A 21,815-nucleotide genomic window follows, 5' to 3' on the forward strand; every position below is an offset into this window, starting at 1 on the left:
TTTTATTTGAAGTTGGCTGTCCTGCCTGTTTGGCCATAGCAGAACAGCTTACAAGTGCAAGGTATCTGGTAAAAGACTGGAAGGTCTAGGAATTCCAGCTGATCCTTTGTGAAGTGGATAAGGGATGCCAATTTTTTTTACATGGTTTATAAGTGGTTTTGGCAAGTTTTTCAAATGTGCTCCAGGATATATGGGATAGTGATAGACTTGTTATAGTTTATGGTTTGAAGAGAGGGAGGGAGGGGATATGTGTGGTTTGGAAATATAATATTTTCTGGATTTGGTGGAGGATCAGAACCATTGGCTAAGAAATATCCAAACTAATCTTAACAAATTTAGGACGCACTCATTCTAAGAACGTCAGTCTAACAGACAAGAACACTAAATTCAGCCCACTATGGGACACTATTTGGAACTATAGGCCCATCCTTTGCTGTTGCCCTGCTTCAATGCTGTCCAATGTACTGCCTGCATACACATATCCATTTTTAATTGTTCCTTGATGATGGCAATCTGACTTTGCCAAAATACCAGAAGTATTAATTAAATTATTCTAATTAATATATATTCTATGTTTTCATTTCCTTATAAAAATATCAGTTAAACTCATGCAAAAACCTAAAAGAAAAACATTAGAAGAATACTGTATGGCTTCCAGTCTACTAATTGATGCAACAAATTAGATGACAGTCCAATTTATAGAAAATAAATCTTGAAAGAGGAAACTATATTAGACATAAATGAAAGGTAGCCTAGATTAATGAAATAGTAACAATGCAACCCTTTATAATGTTTACTTCATAATACAATAATTCACAACATAATTTTCATTCACAAGTCACAGTTGACAGTTTATAATCAAACAAGCTGTGCTGGAAAAGAAAATATTATTGAGGAGATACAAGACAGTTGGTGGTGATCAGATCCATGAAGAGCACAAGGTGCAGGATAGAAAGGTGATGAACATCGTAAAGAAAGAAAAAGTGCAGTACGTGAGGAGATTGGCTGGTCAGGCCAAGGTTAACTCAAGGGAATTTTTCTGCTACATGGCAAGCAAGAGATAGAATAATTATGGCAGACTAACAGCTGCAAAGGATATAGTGGAATTATTGAACCAGCACTTTATCAGAGTATATCATACTGGTATAAATTATCCAGTACACTATATAGAAGAGAGGCAAATATTAGGAGAATTGGAAGTGAAAGAAACAGAGGTGTATCAGATGTTGGTTGGGTTAGACATGAATAAGGCTGCAGGAATGAATGACATATCACCACGCATGTTTAAGGGATGTGCACCACAGTTGGTTATGCCCTCGACCTGGTTATTTAATGAACGTCTTGCAGTGGGTAGCATTTGTAAGGAGTGGAAAGAAGGCAAAATAGTACCACTCCACAAGCATGGTTCTAGGACAGAAGTCTCCAACTATAGGCCAGTGTGTATAACTGCAGTTGTGGTTAAGGTGTTGGAGGGATTTGTAAGGAATAGAATACAGAATTGGGTTGATGGATACGGTATTCTTTATGATGGTCAGCATGGATTTGAAAAGGGTGGGTCCTGTTTCATAATTTACTTGCATTTTATGATAAGGTGATGAGTGTGTTAGATAAGGGAGAATCATATACAGTGATATTCTTAGACTTTGCAAAAGCATTTGATAGATTACCACATGATAAGTTAGTGTACAAGCTGTAGAGGATAGTATATTGCTTAGATGGATCAGAGATTGGCTCTCTCTGAACGATCTTCCATGAATAAGTCAGCACAAGGAGGAGAGAGGGGGGGGGGCTACCCATGGCTAATCCGGTGAGTTGTTTGTAGACAGTTTTTTGCCAAATAAAATAGAGGTTAAACAGTGATTGAACAAAGTAGTGATGTTTCTTGGAAACAAGTTATCTAAGATGTTGATGACTTCAACCACTGGAATGTTTGTAAACAGAGATGTAATGTCCAGGCTTGCTAGTATATCATCTTCATAGATAGGGATGTTTTTTAATTTATCTATAAAATGTTGTGAATTTTTAATATAAGTATCTGAGACGTGAATGTGTTGTTGTAAAATCTTTGCAAGGTACTTGGACAGCTGGTAAGTAGGAGAATAGATTCCATCCACTATTGGACGTAATGGTATACCTTCTTTATGAATTTTAGGAACGACATACAATCTTGGAGTTAACGGGTGCATTGATTTTAGCTTTCTTATTACTTATTAGCCATGGGTTTCCCCCTCTCTCCTCCTTGTGTTGACTTATTCATGGAAGATCTAGAGGATAAAATATTATCCCGGATCATTCCAAAACCGAAAATTTGGTACAGATATGTTGATGATATCTTTCTCATTTGGGATCATACGAAAGAAGAACTAATGGATTACCTCAACCAAATCAATAGTTTCCACCATACCATCAAATTCACATTAGAAATTGAAAAGGATGGAAAACTGCCATTCCTAGACATCCTAATAAAGAAACAAACCAATAATAATATCAACTTATCTGTGTATAGAAAACCTACAAATACTGGACGTTACCTCCATTTCAACTCGTCTTATCATATATCTCAGAAACTTAGCATTATCCATATGCTCAAGAAATCTTGAGCATATGGATAATGTACAGTACATCTTGGTCTGTTGTGTACTATACAGTACACAACAGACCAAGATGACCTAAAAACGGAATTAACTATGATATCCAGAGAGCTATCTTTAAATGGTTATCCAAAAAGACTCTACAACAAGATTTTTGTTGTAGAGTCTTTTCAGGCAAGAAAGGCCTGAAAAGACATTTCAGGCCTTTCTTGCCACTTTGCCTCTACCAACCATCACACTGAGTGGGATAAGAGCCTTATACCCTATATAGAAGATAACTACCATTCAAGAACCTTCAAGGAAGCAGCTACAGTCACCCGCACAACTGAAAACCCAAACAAGAATCAAGGTCTAACTTTACCAGAAATTTGGAAAGCTTTAATTAGATCATTAAACATCAAAGCAATGAACTTTCATGAAAATTACATCATGAGTCATAACAAATAAATCACGTTTCCGAGACATGTGCATTGTCTTGCACAATACTAATTTTTGTATGAATTAGAACCATCAGTTATAACCTAGTCTGTTACCTTCATATAGCTTACTAATTTGTATTCCCTGAAGATGCTGATAGAAAAATTGGCGAAACATGTAGGATGATAAATTAAAAAGCCACTTGACTAACATTATAAAAAAAGTGTAATAGTTTATATACATAATAGTCAAGAAAAAATACCATGCAAGGTGTTGTATTTTGGAGTGCAGAAATATAAGGCTGTGTACTATACCCATGGTGCTATACTGCAGGAAGTGGATGACATTAGAGATTTGGGAGTGATGGCTGACAGTAGACTCAAGTTTCGAGGGCATATTGCTTGTGTTGCAAAGGCCGCACATCATAGTGCTGCTATGATAAGAAGTACTCTAGCATATAGGGATAAAGAAGTGGTTGTGCAACTGTATAAAGCACTGGTCAGACCACACTTGGACTAATGTGCTCAAATCTGGTCACCAGGCTTTCAATGTGATGTCGAGACAATGGAGAGGGTCCAGAGGCAAGTGACTAAGGCAATGTCAGGACTTTGGAATGCTGGCTATGGAGAGAGGTTGAAGAAATGTGGATTACAGAGTTTGGCGGATAGGAGGAAAAGAGATGATATGATAGAGACATTTAAGTTAGTGAGAGGATTTTATCAGATTAATCCAGATGAGATTATAAAAAGAATAGAATGTGAGAGGGAAAGAACCAGAGGTCATTACTGGAAGTTATGTAAAAGTGTGGTGAAGAAAGGTGTGAGGAGTAGATTTTTTGCATGGAGAATTGCAGTGAATGGAATGCATTACCAGAATGTGTTGTTAATGCAAAGAGCGTTAAGGACTTTAAGATTCTATATGATAAATATGTTGTCAATTGAATGAACCTCCCACGATGAGTCTGTTGACTCCATGGAGGGTGTAGTAGTAGTAATAATAATAATAATAATAATAATAATAATAATAATAATTAACTTACTTACTTCTTTCCTAATTTCAATTTTTACATAGATTGTTTGATTTTCCATTCCTAACTGCTCAAATTCCACAAGGCGTAAACCTGCTGGCATTGCAACCTGTTGAAGTGAAGGCAAAAGACAAATTAATAGAACTTGCCATTTTATAAGAAAACTGGAAATGAAAAAATACAAGCATAAAATATGAATATACAGTATAGTTTAATAATAGCAGAGGAATCAGGTTCACAAAATTATAATAAAAAGAGGATAACTGTGGTAAATTAAAAATGTGAATACAATATTTAGATTATAACTGCATTCCTCTCAAACTAACTCTGCCTGTTATGCAAGAAGAAAATCCAAAGTTCTTGAAGGTAAAAATTTACAAATGTTCCTTGCTTCCTACACAGGATTCAAACTCAGATCTTCCCAACCAAAGTGGAAAATCAGCATATACAGCCGCTTACTGTGAGCACTTTAGGACAGTTGTTTTTCGATAACAATAACCAGCTGATAACATTAAGCAAAGGATATAAAAAACTGTATCATTATTTCAATTTATTGTTATGAATATTATTTAATTTAATTTATTGTTATAAACAACTTTTTAATAAGTAACAACATAAAATTTATTTAAAAAACGTATCTGGTGTTATCTGTCGCGTGTTTGAAAATAGTAGTTCATGAAAAAATTGGTCATATTCATAATGCCTTTCGAAGTTTGTTGTTCTATGTCACAGACTGTGACAAAGTATTCGCAGAGCTTCTTGCATCTGGGCATTGATTGGAGGAGCTTCTAAAATTTGTCCTTCTACATTTGCATTAGGTTCACTTTCTTCTACTAGTTTAAAGTTCTCATCAGAAGCAGCTTGACATATTTCCAATACTGTTGTAGCCATCATTTCAACGTTGTTATCAATATCCAACCAATTTTTAAATTCTTCTTTTGACATACCATCTGGGGTTTTATCAAAAATTTCTTTTGCAAGATATTCAAATTTTTGGGAAGAAGGAGTTTCAGAGTTTCTTTTGAAGATTTAAATCCCATAGTACTATCATTTTTAAACAAATAAGTATGGTCATGGTCAGGCATTGCATGAAAAATAGAGAAAAACTTAACTAACCAATCGTTGAAAAGAGCATTAGTCATCCAAGCATTTGCACTAGAACAGTAGTCAACAGGCAAACTTTTGACACCTTTAAAAAACACAGAGGATTTTTATTTTTCCAATCACTAGGAGCTCTTGTTTCTGCCCTTTCATATTATTGCTCTTATGAAGATTTAAATCCCTTAGTACTATCATTTTTAAACAAATAAGTATGGTCAGGCACTGCATGAAAAATAGAGCCCTGTTTCATCTGCAATGTAAATATCCATCATCATCGTCATCATCAAATTCCTGCCATGTACCCACAAGGGGTGTACAGGATATGATAGTACTACATGAAAAAATTACATCATTACTAACTTCCTATCTACAATTTTCCTCCAAATCAGTCTGTTACTTGTCAAGACTCCAACATTATCAGATCTTATATTTCTATCGTCTAAGGCACTTTGTACCGTATCAATCCCCCTATATCTTGGTCTTCCTCTGGGACGTTTTCCTGCCAACCTGGCAGAGAACACTTGTTTTGCTAATCTTTTCTCTCCCATTCTATTTAAGTAACCATACCTCCTGAGATCAGCTCTGCTAACGCATTCCTGGATGCTGACAATGTCAAGTTCTTTCCTAATATCCTCGTTTTTAATATGATATTGCCATTGATGCCATCTGTTCACACCTCTAATCTTTCTCAGGACTCTCATATCTGCGGTCTCTAGTCTTTGGTCAAGTGTTTTACTTCTGACCCAGCTCTCAGATCCATAAGTGTTAAAACTGGTTTGAACACTGTCTTGTATACAGCTAATTTAGTGTTCCGACTAATTTCTCTCTTATTCCATAAGAATTTATTCAATTGACTTCCCACAATACCAGCTTTGCTGATTCTGTTGTCTATTTCCATATTTAATTTACCATCTTCACTAAGAATCATGCCTAAGTAGCTGAAATGCTTTACTTGTTCCACAGGTTCTCCATTCACAACACAGTTGACATTTTCAATGATTCTGCCTATTTTCATTGTCTTTGTCTTTTTATTGCTGACCTTCATACCATATCTATTACAACAGCTATTCAATTTAGTCAGAGAATCTTGCAGACATGTAGCGGATTTATTTAGAAGTATAACATTATCCACATAAAAGCAAAGAGCTGACATTAACATCTCTAATTTTGATAGCATGTTTAATACCACTTTCCTTCATAATGTGATCCATATAGATAATGAATAACAGAGGGGATAATGTACATCCTTGTCTCACACCAGATTTAACATTAAACCATCTTCCTGTACTTCCTTCAATTCTAACTGCTGACTTACAACTCAAATAAAGACTAAGTATTGCTTGATATAAAGCCCCATTGACACCATATAACTGCAGCATATTGAATAGCTTCTCTCTTGGCACCTTGTCATATGCCTTTTCCAAATCGACAAAACTTAAATACAGATCTTTGTTATATTCCCATGTTTTCTCGACTATTTGTCGCAAAGTGAAGATCTGATCCTGACAGCCTCTATTTGGCCTGAATCCAGCTTGTTCTTCACTAAGCTTTTCTTCCACAATTCTTCTCAACCGTTTCTCGAGTATACTTGCATAGATCTTGCCAGGAACACTCAGTAGGGAAATACCTCTGTAATTCTCACATTCAGTTTTATTTCCCTTTTTATATATGGGTACTATGAGAGCTCTACTCCAATCATCGGGAATTTGTCCCTCTGTCCAGGCTTTCTGAACTATGCAGTGCAGCCACTGTAAGACTTTTATACCACCATACTTCAGCATTTCTGGTCGAATATCATCTACTCCTGCTGCTTTTACACATTTTTCAAGCCTTTGATGGCTTTTTTTACATCAAGTATGGATATGTATTCCTGACTGCATTCCTGGTCAGTGCTTTTTACCACTGTGCTGTCATCACTGCTAGTTTCATTAAGCAGTTTTTCAAAGTAATTACTCCATACTTCAAGGATATCTTTTTCTCCTGTTTTCATGTCACCTTTATCATCTCTAACTCCTTTTACAGCACTCTTTCCTCCATTCCTAAGCTTCTTCAACAACCTCCAGAATATTTTGCCACCTTCTTGATATTTATTTTCTATATTCTTGCCAAAGTCCTCCCATGACCTTTGTTTAGCTAGTTTTACACAGTGTTTAGCATTCTTGCATTTGTCTCTATATTCTCTAAGAGCACAAGCTGATTTATTTGACAGGAACTTTTGATATGCTTTCTTCTTTTCCTTCACTGCCTCTTTAACTTCCTGTGTCCACCAGGGAGTTCTGATTTTTTTATCCTTGCAGACAACCTCACCACATGCCTCTCTGGCAGAATCAATCAATGTTTTCTTCAGAGTTTGCCACTGAATCTCCAAGGTTTGATTCCTGTTCTCAAACTCTTTCATTTTTTTTTTTTAATAATCTTTGTGTATTTTAGTCTACAGTTCACATCTGAGAGCTGCTCAACTTTTACTCGCTTTTAAACTTTCTTACATGTTATTCTTTTCAATATAAAATTCAATTTTATCTTGCTCAAGACTAAATAGTGATCACTTCCAATTTCAAATCCTCTGTACACTCTGGTGTCCTGCACCAGGGAGAAAATATTACTATCATCAATAACATAGTCAATGAGACTTTTCTTATTCCTAGCCTCTTCTCTCCATGTGAATTTGTGCACATTTTTATGTTGGAACATGGTGTGAGTAATAACCAGTCCATGTCCTGAGCAGAAATCCAACAGATATTTGCCATTATTATTAGCTTTGCTCTTTTCTCCAAATTTTCCCAAAATATTTTTGTATGTCTCACAATCATTTCCTACTCTGCTATTTAGATCCCCAACAAGGACCAACTTTTCCTTTTTCATTGTGTCAGTTGCTTTTTCTAAAGCATCAAAAAATTCCTTCACTTCTACCTTAGTAGAACCTTCTGTGGGACCATAGGCACAAATAAGTCTCATTGTCCAGTTCCCCATTCTCATATTTGCCCACATCACTCTACTTGAGACAGCCTGCCATTCAAGAAGATTAGCCTCGTATTTTGTGTTGAATACTATGGCTACTCCTTCTTTTCCTTGATTGTCATTGCCTGAATATAACATTTTGTATTTATTGCTCAGAAAGATCTCACCAGTTTTGGTCTTTTTTGTTTCAGTCACTCCTATTATGTCGATCTGGTACTTATCTAATTCCTCAGCTAGCTCCATTTCTTTGCCATGCAGGCTTCTTACATTGATAGTACCGATCTTTAACTCTGGTGACGTTGAGTTGGGGTTTGTTTTCAGATTTGTTCCAGTAGTTGAGTTTTTGCTGTTCGCCCTGGTTCCCTGGCGAAAATAATGGGGCCTTGTTTAACCGGGCGACGCCCCAGCCAGCATGAAATTTTGTCATGTTGTACCATCATTTTTTATTTTGGTTTAACCAATAAGAATACAATTTGGTCGGCTAAATCCCAAATTACCAGCCCATCCTCATTCGTTCAGTATCCAAGTAGATACCCAACAGGGTGCACCGTGAGAAGGTGAGGATTGGACATTAGGTCAGAAGCTCTGGTAGGTTCTCCGCATTCCTTTAAAGGCTATGTGGAGGTGTCCTCTCAGTTATACAGCTTTGACCCTTAAGCACCCCATGTAATATCCAATGTAAATATCCTCAGGAGAATATTCAGCAATAATTTTTGGCTACTCAGTCTTAATTCACACATCAGATGATAAAAAATCAGCACTTTTTTCTTCACCATGAATGCACTGTACACAATGTTCTCTCATTTTTTTTCACCTGTTAAACCATCCATCAGTTGGGTGAAATTTTCTTTGCCCATTGTTTTTTGCAAGTTCTGTTTTTTTGATGGATCAAAGGCCCATTAATGAAAGCATTCTTTTTACTAACTAATAAACCAAATTTTTAATGCTAATTCAACTTGAGTATCCTTACCAGATAGGGCTATCTTCTGATCCATGTTCTCATTAATAAGAGACGAAGTTTCAATGTTTGATCTGTTTTTTAAGATCTTACACACGAGTAGTTGTGAAATTTTTAAATATACAGCTGCACTATGCTGACTCATTTTGGGCAACTTATCATAGCACTCCAAAATTCTTTGCTTTGCTTGAAAAGATAAAACTTTACTTTTACTTGCTACCATAATGCAAAGAGCTGTTTTAATGAGCACTTAAATCACTTACTGAAAGAGAGCATGAAAATAAACTCAAAAAATCACAATTTGGCTGTATTTATACCCACCTACATTTGCCTGGAAGATACAAGATTGAAAAAGAATAACATTAAAAGACGATTTGTCAGATTTTCTCCTGATTAACCGTTAAATTCTTAATTTTGAGATGCAAAAGCCAAAACATTCGAGGATTTTCATAACAACAACAACCAGAACTGTGATTATAATAGACAGATTATTTTTAATTCATTTTAAATGGTATGTTTTGGGACTAACTGAGACAGTTGATAATATTATCCATGATCACAATAAGCAGATTCTACTAAATTCTATTTTCATAATTCTTCTACATGTACTATGGAACAAGATATTTAGAGAGAAAGATGTAACATAAGGATAATCAGTGCAAAATGATGCAAGAAATAATTAGTTTTTCTTAAACACTTGCAATGGTTTTATTAAATACCATTAATAAATTTTAAACTATAGTTGGAATAAAGAAAAATTAATTGCTTGAGTTTTTTTCTTCTTGTGTGTTTTGCATGAAGATTTTCCAGCAGAAAAGATTTCAGAAGCATGATATTTATATTATTATTATTATTATCATCTGACCTCCATAGAGTCAAAGATCTGATCGTGGGAGGTCCATAATCTCCCATGCAAAAAGATCGAGCCCTGCCTTGAACCCATTCACAGTTTCCGCACTCACCACACTTTCAGGAAATACATTCCACTCACTATTCACTCTCCATACAAAGAAACGGCTTCTGACTCCCCTCCTCACACTCTCCTTATACAGCTTCATAGATGGCCTCTAGTTCTAACCCTGCCTCCTTGTACTCTATAAAATATCTTCTCCACATTAATCTGGTAACAACCCATCACCAGCTTATATGTCTCAATCATAAACCTTCTTCCTCTTCTATTCACAAGGCTATGAAAGTTGCATTTGTTTAATCTCACCTCATATCTGACATACCATAGTTCTGAAACTAACTAAGTAAACCTTCGCTGGACCTTCTCCAAGGTATGTGATTACGTACACATGTATATAATGTAAACAAGTAGGTATGAATTTTAAAAAAATGTAATCATGTAATTTTTTATTATCATCATTATTATTATTATCTGAGACCTCCAGGGAGTCAAGGACTCATCGAGGGAGGCTGTAAATTACCCAACCCACTATCATACCTTCCCTTAAATTCATTTACACTAGATGCACTCACTACCCCTAGGGGCAAATTATTCCACTCACTCACCGCTCTCTGGGAGAAAAACCTAGCTCTTACCCCTTTTTTTACTGAGAACAACCTTAACTTCCATGGATGCCCCCGTGTTCTCTCCCTGCCTTCCATATAATGAAAAATCTCATCATTTGAAATGCTATAACCCATTCAAAAGTTTATAGATCTATATCATATCACCCCTCTTTCTCCTGTTAACTAGAGTTTGTAATCCACATACTCGCAATCTGTCCTCATAATCTAAATCCCATAATCCGGATATAATCTTTGTAACTCTTCTTTGCACCCTTTCCACAGCTTCTTTATCCCCTTGGAACCTAAGAGACCAAATCTGCGCACAGTAATCCAAGTATGGTCTTATCAAAGCCTTATAAAGAGGCAAAATTACTTCCTTATCCTGACATGTCAAGGTTCGCTTCAACATAGAAGTTATCTTCTGAGTTGTATTTGCAACTTTTGCTATGTGACATTTGAACTTTAAATTCTTATCCACCAATATACCAAAGATGCCTTGCCTCTTCAGTTTCTTGTAGCATAACCCCGCTAATATAATATGCCGCTGGAACTCTAATCATGCCAAAGTGCATAACTTTACACTTACTAACATTAAACTGATAGCCATTTTCGTTTGTCCAGATTTCCAGTCTATTCAAATCATTTTGTAATTGCTGAATATCAGTATCAGGAATATCATCCCTGATTGCTCTGCCTATCTTTGCATCATCAGCAAACAATTGCAAATCTGATGATAGACCCTGCTTGAAGTCATTAATGTATAGATTGAACAATAATGGCCCAAGGACTGAACCCTGAGGTATACCACTAGTTACCTTAAATCTGGCAGATTCACACCCACTGTATACCACTTTTTGATGTCTGTTAACCATCCCCTGATTCAAGTCAATAGATTATGTTCCAATCCCATATTCTCCAGTTTACACAACAGCCTATCGTGTGGTATCCTATCAAATCCCTTAGAAAAATCCAACATTATTACAGTGTATCCATTCCCTTTATCCAACTCGGCCGTAACGTTGTTATAAAATATGAGCAAATTGCTAAAACATGACCTTCCTTTAGTAAACCCATGCTGTTCCCTGCAGAGTATAGAATGATTGTCTGCCCATTTCTGTATGCGAGTTGTTACTAACTTCTCTAAAATCTTCACTACCACACCAGAACTACTAATGGGTCGGTACTTAGACACATCAGTTTTTGAACTGATATTACATTCCCTCCATTCCTGAGCTGAGACTCAAGTTATACAAATATGTGAAAGGCTAGCCAATTCAGCTGAACATTCCTTTAACAAATGGGCAGATATTCCACCTGTCCCTAATGACAAATCCAGGTTATGCAAAAACTCTTCAACCTTATTTTCATGAACCTCTAACTCTTCATCCAATGTAGCAGTAGAACCATACTACATAGACTTGGTTGATATATCTTAGCAAAGTGAGCAATCATTAATTGAACAATCTCCTTAGCTTCCGACACTCATGTACCATTTGCATTCAATAAAGTTATTCTTCCACATTCATTCTTTCTTTCTTACCCTATGTTACTGTGACTATACTTGTAAGCTATTAGTGTGATCATAATTACTAATAACAATACAAGTGTTTAGGCTTATACCTTGATTCTCCAGCATTGTAAATAGTTTAATCAAATTAACAACGTATTTATTAATAAATAATATTATTTACTTATTATCCTATATTACACAGAAGTCAAATCAGCATCATTAGGAATAAATTCAATTGTATTAGACATGTGCACGCAGGCACGAAGAGGAAGAAACCACAAAGATACAGCAAGATCTTAAGTCCTACAATTATGCCACCTACTGACTTTGGTTAGGTGTTCTTGGTAATTGGGATGACTGTCTGCTGATGAAGGTTTCCCATATGATGGGGAGTTTGATCCAACAATATTTGTTTAGGTTGGGATAGTTGGTGAGAGCTACAGCTAATTCGAGGAAAAGTTTCTCAAACTTGAATTTGCTTTGGTGGAGTTTGGTGGCTTTATTCCAACGGATTCTGTTGGTAATTTTATTCGTGTTTTTACATCCCACGTGTTTTTCAAATATTAGATGTGTCAAAGTAGCGTTCTCACACTGGTTTGTTCCAACGTGAATGCTTCGGGCGCTCACGGGGAATGGGAGCACACCATTAGTGTTGTTCGTTTCTTCAGCTTTTGAGGATGTGTCGCTGCTGCTCACCAAATTACTATATATGAATTGTGATGCAGCCCTTAGATAAATCTTTTTTTTTTTTAAATTCAGCCCTCAGATTACCTCAGGATGGACAGCCCTGATCTAGAGGAAGCAGTATATTGTATACCTCGGGTAAGGAGGGTAAATCGGGTAGGAGTTAGATGGATGAGTAATATCATTAAGCACGAGCTGCAGAAACAAAAAATGCTGTGGAAGGTATATAAAGAGAAAGGTGACAAGCAAACTCATGAACAGTACAAGGCTCAGGCAAGAACAGTGACCAGCATGGCCAGGAAGGCAAAATCAGATTATGAGAAAAATTTAGCTAAGCAGGCCAAAGGAAATCCCAAAGACTTCATCCATTATGTGGCAAGTAAGATGTGGCAAGTAAGATGAAGAATGACTATGGAAGATAAACCTTAATGAGTGAAGATGGTCAAGAACAAGACAGAAGCAAATAAAATAGTTGAGTTAGTGAGTGACAGCTTTGCAAACATATATCTTCCTAGTAAGGTTACCGCTTTAACCTATGTGACTAACACAAATGTGGGAAGAGAGGTGGATGAAATGGAGGTCGTTACAATATTGCAGAATCTCAATGTAAATAAAGCTGTGAGATTAGATTGAATATCAGCTAGGGTTTTGCGAGAATAAGCAAGACAACTAGCAATGCTTTTGACTAAGCTGTTTAAGTCTCAGCTCTGACACAGCTCCAAGGTTGTGGAAAGAGAGCAAAATTATTCCTTTGCATAAGGGCGGTTCTAAGACTACAGTAGCAAATTATAGACCGATCGGTATCTCAGGCGTGGTGGTAAAAGTACTAGAAAAATAGGCAAAAATGAGAATTCAAAAATGGTAGATAAAAATATGATACTGTATGAGGGTCAACATGGCTTTGTAAAGAATCGGTCATACCTTACTAATTTTCTAACTTTTTATAATAGAGTAACAGCTGAGTTGAATAAAGGAAATGGGTACATGATGATTTTGCGGATTTTGCAAAGGCATTTGACGGAATACAACATGGAACACTGCTACACAAATTAGAACAAATGGGGAATGGATATGACACTGGTGAAGTGAATAAGAGGGTGGCTGCTGGACAGATATCAAAACGTAGTATATGACGGGGTAGAATCGAGGCAAAAACAGGTGACTAGTGGTGTGCCACAAGGTTCAGTGCTGGGACCATTGCTGTTTAATTTATACATAAATGATATAGGAAATAACCTGAAAAGAAATATTCAGTTGTTTGCTGATCATGCAAAATTAGGTAGAGTAATATTTAATCAACACAATGTGGAGAGCTTGCAGAACAATTTAAATAGGCTGTCAGTATGGGCAAAAGATAATGGGTGTAAGTTTAATGTCGAGAAAAGTAAAGTTATGCATTTGGGATAAACAGATTACAAGCCGTTTATCACATTGATGGCACTGTACTCTGCAAAATAGATGAAAATAGAGATTTAGGGGTGGCTGTAGACAGAGAGTCAAAGTTTAGAGGATATATTGCTAAGGTAGCAATATGTCCTCCAAGTAATCTTATGTGCTACATAAGATTACTCGGCTAGTGAAGAACACATTAACAAGTACAGATAAGGAAGTTGTAATTCCTCTTAATAAGGCCTTGATATGCCCACATCTGGATTACTGTGCTCAAGTCTGGTCCCCTGGGTTTCTTGGGGATGTGGAAGCTGTGGAGAGGAGTCAGAGGCAAGTGACCAAGATAATGAGTGGCCTGCAGAATGTGCCCTATCAGGATAGATTGAAAGTGTGTGGAATGCAGAAGTTGGTTGATAGGAGAAAAAGAGGGGATATGATAAAAACATTTAAGTTACTTCAAGAATTTTATAGGATAGATGCAGGGGAAATGTTTCAGCATTTAGCTAGAGGGACCAGAACAAGGTGTCATTCCTGGAAGTTGAATAAAGGTGTTGTCAGTAGGAGTGTGAGGACTAGATTTTTTGCTTGGAGAGTAGTGAATGAGTGGAATGGGTTGCCACAGTCAGGTTTGAGTCCTTTTTTTCTGTTAATGGATTCAAGGAAAGGTATGATAGATTGTGTGGATAGATTGGGTCTTCTGCGATGAGTCTTCAGACTCCATGGAGGTGCCCATATAATAATAATAATTTTTTTTTTTTTTTTTGCGTTTCTTTTAATTTTATTATTACTCAGTTAAATTACAGACATATGTACAATAATAATTTATTTTTATATATATATAATATTTGAAAACATTACTTGAACACAATTGTACATAATACATAATACATAACAGATAACACTTGCACATACATAATATTTTATAAATAATAATAATAATAATAATTTTTTTTTTTTTATAACATTTTATTATGTCTCAGTATAAATTACATACAATAATAATATTTACAATATTTACAATAAGGTTTATACAGAATTTTTGAATTTAGAATATAATAATAATAATAATAATAATAATAATTTTTATTTTTTTATTTTTTTATATAAACGACTTATTTATTTTTACAATGAAAATGATAAGGTTTACTATCACACAGAGTATCTGCACACACACAATGAAAAACATATTATCTTTTCTGTACAGTACGAAAATTCGATATACAAAATGCAGAGTACATTTTATAAATATGAATATACATTTTTTTTAAACTAGCTAAATATGGATTGGCACCAATGTGCACACAATTCACGATACAATGCAGTAATGCAACATACACACACAAAATTCAATAATAATAATAATAATTTTTTTTTTTTTTTTTTTTTTACATTTTATTATGTCTCAGTATAAGTTACATACAATAATAATATTTACAGTATTTACAATAAGGATTATACATAATTTTTTTATTTTTTTATTTTTTATGTCTCAGATGAATTGCATACATAGTTGCTGTAGTAATTATATGTATATAATATTTATAATGCATTACAAGTGTGTATAACAGATACTTGCAAGTTAGTAATTTTCTTCCTCGAAGCTTAGCAGAGCTTATCTGAGGAAGATAATAGATGACAGAGGGTGGTGGTTTCATGGTTGTGTTCCTATAGTGGTCACAAGCCAGGTGTTGATTTTACTGTTTGTTGGTACGTGCTTGAAAGACTTCGACTGCTATTACAGTTTTTTTTTTGTTGTGCAAATAGGGTTGGATTTAGACATGGTGTGTTTGTTTCTTTGTGTTCTTGTAGTGATAGTTTTTTGGGAGGGGGGGGTTGTCGTAGGTTTGTGTGTGTGTGTGTATGTGTGGTGGGGGAGAGAGAAACAGGAATTGCTCTAATTTTCATTCTCGCTATAATATTTATATAGTGCCTGTTTCAGCTCTCTGTATGTTCCTAGGTTTCTGTTGTCGAACGGCAGTTTGTTTATCATGTCAGGTACGTAGAAGTTTCGGGTGGCTTTGCCGTAGTGATTGTTGTACTTATATGTTATGTAGTTTGTTGACTGTGGTCTTGTTATTTGATATGTTGTTCTGGTTACTCTATATGTTGGGCTGTAGTAGTGTTTTAACATGACTGTGTAGTGGCCTAAGTGTTTCACCTTAAATATTTTGTGTTTTGTCCATGCTTCCTGCATAAGAGTGGGTTGTTCCCAGAATATCAGTTTTATCATTTTATCTTGCAACCATTGTAGCCTGTTAAGTCTGTAGTCTGTGCAGAATGTGTATGATGTGATTGCATATCTTAAAATGTTTTCACATAATGCTTTATAGATTAGTATTTTTATGTGGGTTGGGGCAATATCTTTTAATCTGTATAGTTTGCTTGCTATTATCCTAGGCTTGGTGTGTAGGTAGTTTGTATGGCTATTCCAACTTTGATCTGCATCGAAGTGAACTCCAGGGTAGCGTGTTGTTTTCACCTGTGTGATGGTTGTGATTTTAGGTTCTGCACTTTGTGTATAGGAGGATGAATGTTTGATAGTGAGATATTTAGTTTCTATGGGCAGGGTTTGGGGGTTTTTGAATATCATTAGCTTTGTTTTTCCAGGGTTTATATATATGCCGTTTTCGGTTAACCAGTTAGTGATTTGATTGATGTCGTGTTGCATATTTTTGTAAGCGATTTTTGCAGTGTTGTGAATGGAAATATGTGAATGGAAATAATAATAATAATAATAATAATACACTGGTCACACATGTTCCTTCAGGGAGTCTACTGCATGCCTACATATACTGGCCAATATATACATGCTAACTCTTATTCGACCTTCACAAAAAGCTAGGAGTCATTAACACCTATGAAATCAGACCTATAACAGTTTGCTCTAATAAACAAGAATTACAAATTATTAGCAAATTATTAGCAATACATTTACAAACAATAACTATAGCAAAAATACCAACAATAAAGTTCTTTATAAAATTTCATCAAAAATTACAGATAATATAGATTACAGTAAAACCATACCTACTGCATACATTAAAGGTTATCAGATGAAATAAATAGAATTCTACACCTTTACAATCTTAATGCACTTTTAAAACCACCTATCAAATTAAAAAACATATTCAACTCCTTCAAGGATGTTGGTGCTCTGATATACGGATGTTATCTGCCCTACCTGTCTATAATAAGACATAATGACAAAAATGATAAAATATTATGGACAAACAGGTAGGACAGTCACCATCCATATATCAGAGCACCAAGATTACATCCAATTTCACCACTACGGCTGATCAGGATTGGCAAACCATGCCCTTCGATACCCAGCACAAAATCATGATTGGTAGAGACCTAGGTATTTTAAATATTTAGTAAATAAAACTTTATTTGCCAAATATTTCAAGTTTGGACTAAGGTCATTTTCAGTGGCAGGCGAGCATGAACACGACAGAATGTTAACAATGAATTTTTAAAGAACAATATGAGCCTGCATAATAGCATACTGGTATAATGAATAACAAGATGTACTAAATTATTGACAAAAAAAAAAAAAACTATCTATCTATATATAGCGATGATCGAAAAGAATGATACTTTCATGGAAACGTTGCTTATGACACTAACATAAACTTAGAGACATACTTGCTCCCTGTTCATATTTTGTTGTAGTACGGATAATATAATAATATGCTATCATTAATTATTGTGATTACAGTGAAAATAAATGATAAAAAATGAACCTTTAGAACTCTTAATTACAAAGCATAATTTTAACGTGATCATGTCATTTATTCAACTGATAATGTCATTAATTAGCATAATGCTTACCACTGTTTTTAATTGGGCACTTGTTTTCAAAAGGCTGTTATAATGCTTTAAACTTTCAAGTCTTACTTTTCTTAAATGTTGATCAACATGGTGCTCCTTTCTTAGGTATTCATCAACTTGCTGAAATCAATTAACAACACAATTCATACTTGGAAGTTGTACTTTTGATTTTTTTTATTTTAGTTTCTATATGTATATATATATATATATATATATTAAATAAGAATTTATTACATCAGGTGAACTGCTAATTCTTTTTTTTTTTCTTTTTCATAATTTAGTATTATCTAAGAGTCTCTCAGTTTTATAACGTAAAATTTAGCTGGATTAAAGATGTTTAACAGATGGAAAAATTTCAACTGCATAATAATAATAATATAACAATCATTTACTTTTTATGTTATAAAATTTTTAATGAGTGAACAGCTGATTATCCAAAATGATTCGATGTGTGACACTAATGTTATAGATTCTACAACCACTTTTGGGCTGAAATAACACACACACATGCACGCACGCACGCACGCACGCACGCACACACACACACACACACACACACACACACACGGAGATGCAAGGCTGAGTAAAGTTGTTGGAAGTTTTTCCACTTGGTTATACTATAAATTAAAGATACCAAGAAATTATATACTTGGTTTAATCCTTTATCCAAGTGTCAGCAAACAAAGTTTGTGCCTGAAGTATTTTCAGGAGTGGGGCAACTCATATATACAGGGTGATTCAGAACTCTTGGGCCAAACTTTAAGGGGTGACAGAACATTTCATCATACAATGCATGGTTGAACTCAAGCGGTGAAGTGCTAGGGATTAGCAACTACTGTGTCAGGAAATGAAGAAACACAAGAATGACAGAGGAGATTTGAAACAATTGCAGAAATTACAGAACATAAATTAAAGAATTTTATTGAACAAATTACAGAAACTGCTCAAAACTGCGACCACCAACATTAATGCAGGCTGCACACCTTCGACGTAGTGATTGGCATACATTGGCGAAAACAACAGGCATTTCTCGTACAGCTGCAGTGGCAATAGAACTCCTGGCAATAAGGTCCTCATTGGAATCAATGGGGCTATCGTAGATTAGGCTTGTCATATGGCGCCCCCATAGGAAAAAGTCCAGACATGAGAGATCGGGCAATCATGGTGGCCAAGTGATGGGACCACCCCGACCAATCCATCGTCCTGGAAATGTTGCATCCAAGACGTTCCGCACATCCACGCTGAAATGGGGTGGTGCTCCGTCGTGTTGGAACCACATATGTGTTTGAATGTTTGCTGGAACAGGGTTCAGTAATTCTGGCAAGACCTCTTGTAAAAATACGAGGTATGTTCTCCCATTCAGTCGTGCTGCCAGAAGGTAAGGGCCAATCAAATGGTCATGTAGGATTCCAGCCCAAACATTTATAGAGAAATGCCACTGGTACAAATGTGGACGTGTGGCATGCGGCTTTCTGCTCGCCCACACATGATAATTGTGGGTATTAAATATGCCCTCACGTGTAAAGGTGCATTCGTCAGTGAATAAGACATGTGGATCAAAGTCCGGCTGCACTGCAGTCTGCTGCAGGAATCACTGTACAAAATCCACATGAGGCAGGTAATCTGCAGGTGTCAAGGCGTGAACCCTCTGTGCATAGTAGGGGTGTAATCGTTCGTCTCATAGAACTCACCACACCACCGATTGGGGCACACGTATACGGCATGGGAAATTGCTCACGCGCTATATTCGGGACAATCTGCAATCCTACATAGAATTTCCTCTGTAACACGTGGTATCCTCACACTCCTTGCATGCTGCTGACAAAGGAGCCCATTTAGCACAGATACCAGTGCAATCGCTGAAAGGTTTTACGATCAGGCACATGTCTGGTCGGAAACTACTCTCGGTACTGTTCTTTGAGCTTCCCTCACATTCCCATCCGCAGCTCTGCAAATGAAATGCATGTCAGCCGTGGTATCATTTGTGAAAGAATCCATCCTTTTTGTACTCCACGGTAGAAATAATGAGGTGTGCAAAAACCAGCGCTTATGAGTGTTCAATGGAAAGCACCCTCCAGTGCTTCACCGCTTGAGTTCGGACCATGCATTGTATGACAACAAGTGCTTGTTTAGGTGTGTTCTATCATCCCTTAAAGTTTGGCCCAAGAGTTCTGAATAACCCTGTAGAAGTTAATGACTTCACATCACTTGCCTTAGTTTCCCATAATGTAAAGCACATATCCTTACAGACATATATAATGCTATGCATTATGGGAAGGATCACTACCCAGACTGGTTTCGACCTTTATTGAGGTCTCATCAGTGGGAGCGCATTGATTGAGGTCTCATTAGCTCCCACTCATGAGACCTCAATAAAGGTCGAAACCAGTCTGGTAGCGACCCTTCCCATAATGCATAACATTGTGTGCAGTTCTTAGTTTCTATATACGAGTTGCCTGTCCTGAAAATACTTCAGGTGCAAACTTTGCTTACACTTGGATAAAGGATTAAACCAAGCATATAGTTTTTTGGTATCTTTAATTTATAGTATAACCAAGTTGAAAAACTTCCAACAACTATCTCTAATCCAGGGTCTCTTTCTTTTAAGGTTACATGGTGATCAGCATTCATATTTCCGAATTTATGTACACAAAACACAAATGTTGAAATGATTATTTTACTTATTATCAATAAAATAACACTTGACGTTTCGCTACATGCTCTTGCACTCTATAAGGTAAATTAAATCTACTCTGTTAAAGGTAGATTAATCTTTTTTTAATTAATCTTTTTCTTAGCCTGACCTCTAGTGATAAAAAAAATTAATTAATTAAAAAAAATAAAAATTTTTTAAAATAAATAAATAATTAATAAATAAAAAAACTACAATAAACTCTGCTGAAGTCCTCCTGTACTAAGATTACTAAGATTCTTCTGGATTTGTCCAGTTCAGATTGTTATACTGCAATTTTCTTCTGGACTTGTACAGTTCAAGTTGCTATTGAATGTTAAAAAAAAAAAAACTTCACCAAGTCTTCTTGTATAGAGATTTTTCTTTGGCTTGTTCTAGTTGCTGTAAAGATTGCAAATGAGTCCTCCACATCCTTGGAATGGTTAGACCATCATTTTTGTTCAGATTTGGATTATGTTTGAGCATTTCACATGCTTCTTTGAATTTCCTCTTGAACCAGGTTTTGGTGCGGTGTAGGGACTTGGTACCTTTCCAATCAATTCCGTATGTTTGGAGTGCATGGTCAGAAAGGCCAGTTTTTCTAAAATGGAGGTATTTAATGCGTCACTTGTGTTCGTCCTTCCTAATTGAGATGGTTCACCCTGTTTCCCCCTATGTATGGTAGGTTACATGTGCATTGTATTTTGTAAACCCCTGGGTGGGCTAGGTGTGGAAGAGGATCTTTGGAAGAACTGAGTAGGCGTCTTAATTTTGTCGGGGGTTTAAAGGTGGTTTTGATGTTGTATTTGTGTAGTGTTGTGTCTATTTTTTTGGAAATGCCTCTAACATAAGGTATGGCAATAGCATTCTTGAAATCTTTTTTGTTTTTAGTGGTATCTCTGTGGAGGATCTTGTGAATAGTTTTTTACTGTATCCATTTTTCATAAATGTATGGTTGATGATTTTGTATTCCTGGTTTAGAGTTTGTTCGTTTGAACAAATCGTTTCAGCTCTGTGTTTAAGGGTGCTTATGACCCCTAGTTTTTGTGTCTGGTGGTGATAAGAATTTTTGTGTATGTACTGACCTGTATGTGTAGGTTTGTGGTAGATTGAGAAGGCGAAACAGCCTGAGGAAAGAAGTGTGACGAGTGTCTAGGAGC

At 35.8% G+C, this 21,815-nt stretch overlaps 1 protein-coding gene across 8 annotated transcripts in view; it reads right to left on the reverse strand.

Annotated features, from left to right (window-relative positions):
* The window catches only part of LOC150102895 (cilia- and flagella-associated protein 184-like), a 423,759-nt gene that overhangs the window by 147,571 nt on the left and 254,373 nt on the right, over nt 1–21,815 (reverse strand). For 5 of the 8 annotated variants that reach the window (XR_016548819.1, XM_090397879.1, XM_090397877.1 and 2 more), the window contains exons 6-7: nt 17,985–18,104; nt 4,052–4,144 (exon numbers count right to left, since the gene is read on the reverse strand). Coding sequence is in view for 7 of the 8 variants with exons in the window: in XM_090397879.1 (XP_090254005.1) it covers nt 4,052–4,144; nt 17,985–18,104 (213 nt within the window). In the remaining variant the exon portion in view is untranslated. Of the gene's footprint in view, nt 1–4,047; nt 4,145–17,984; nt 18,105–21,815 lie in introns of all 8 variants that reach the window. The other 3 variants (XM_090397882.1, XM_090397878.1, XM_090397881.1) reach the window with 1 other exon arrangement.

Source organism: Typopeltis vanoorti, chromosome 9 (genome assembly GCF_054136105.1).
Source record: "Typopeltis vanoorti isolate ZY-2024b chromosome 9, IOZ_Tvanoo_1.0, whole genome shotgun sequence".
NCBI classification, from domain to species: domain Eukaryota; kingdom Metazoa; phylum Arthropoda; class Arachnida; order Uropygi; family Thelyphonidae; genus Typopeltis; species Typopeltis vanoorti.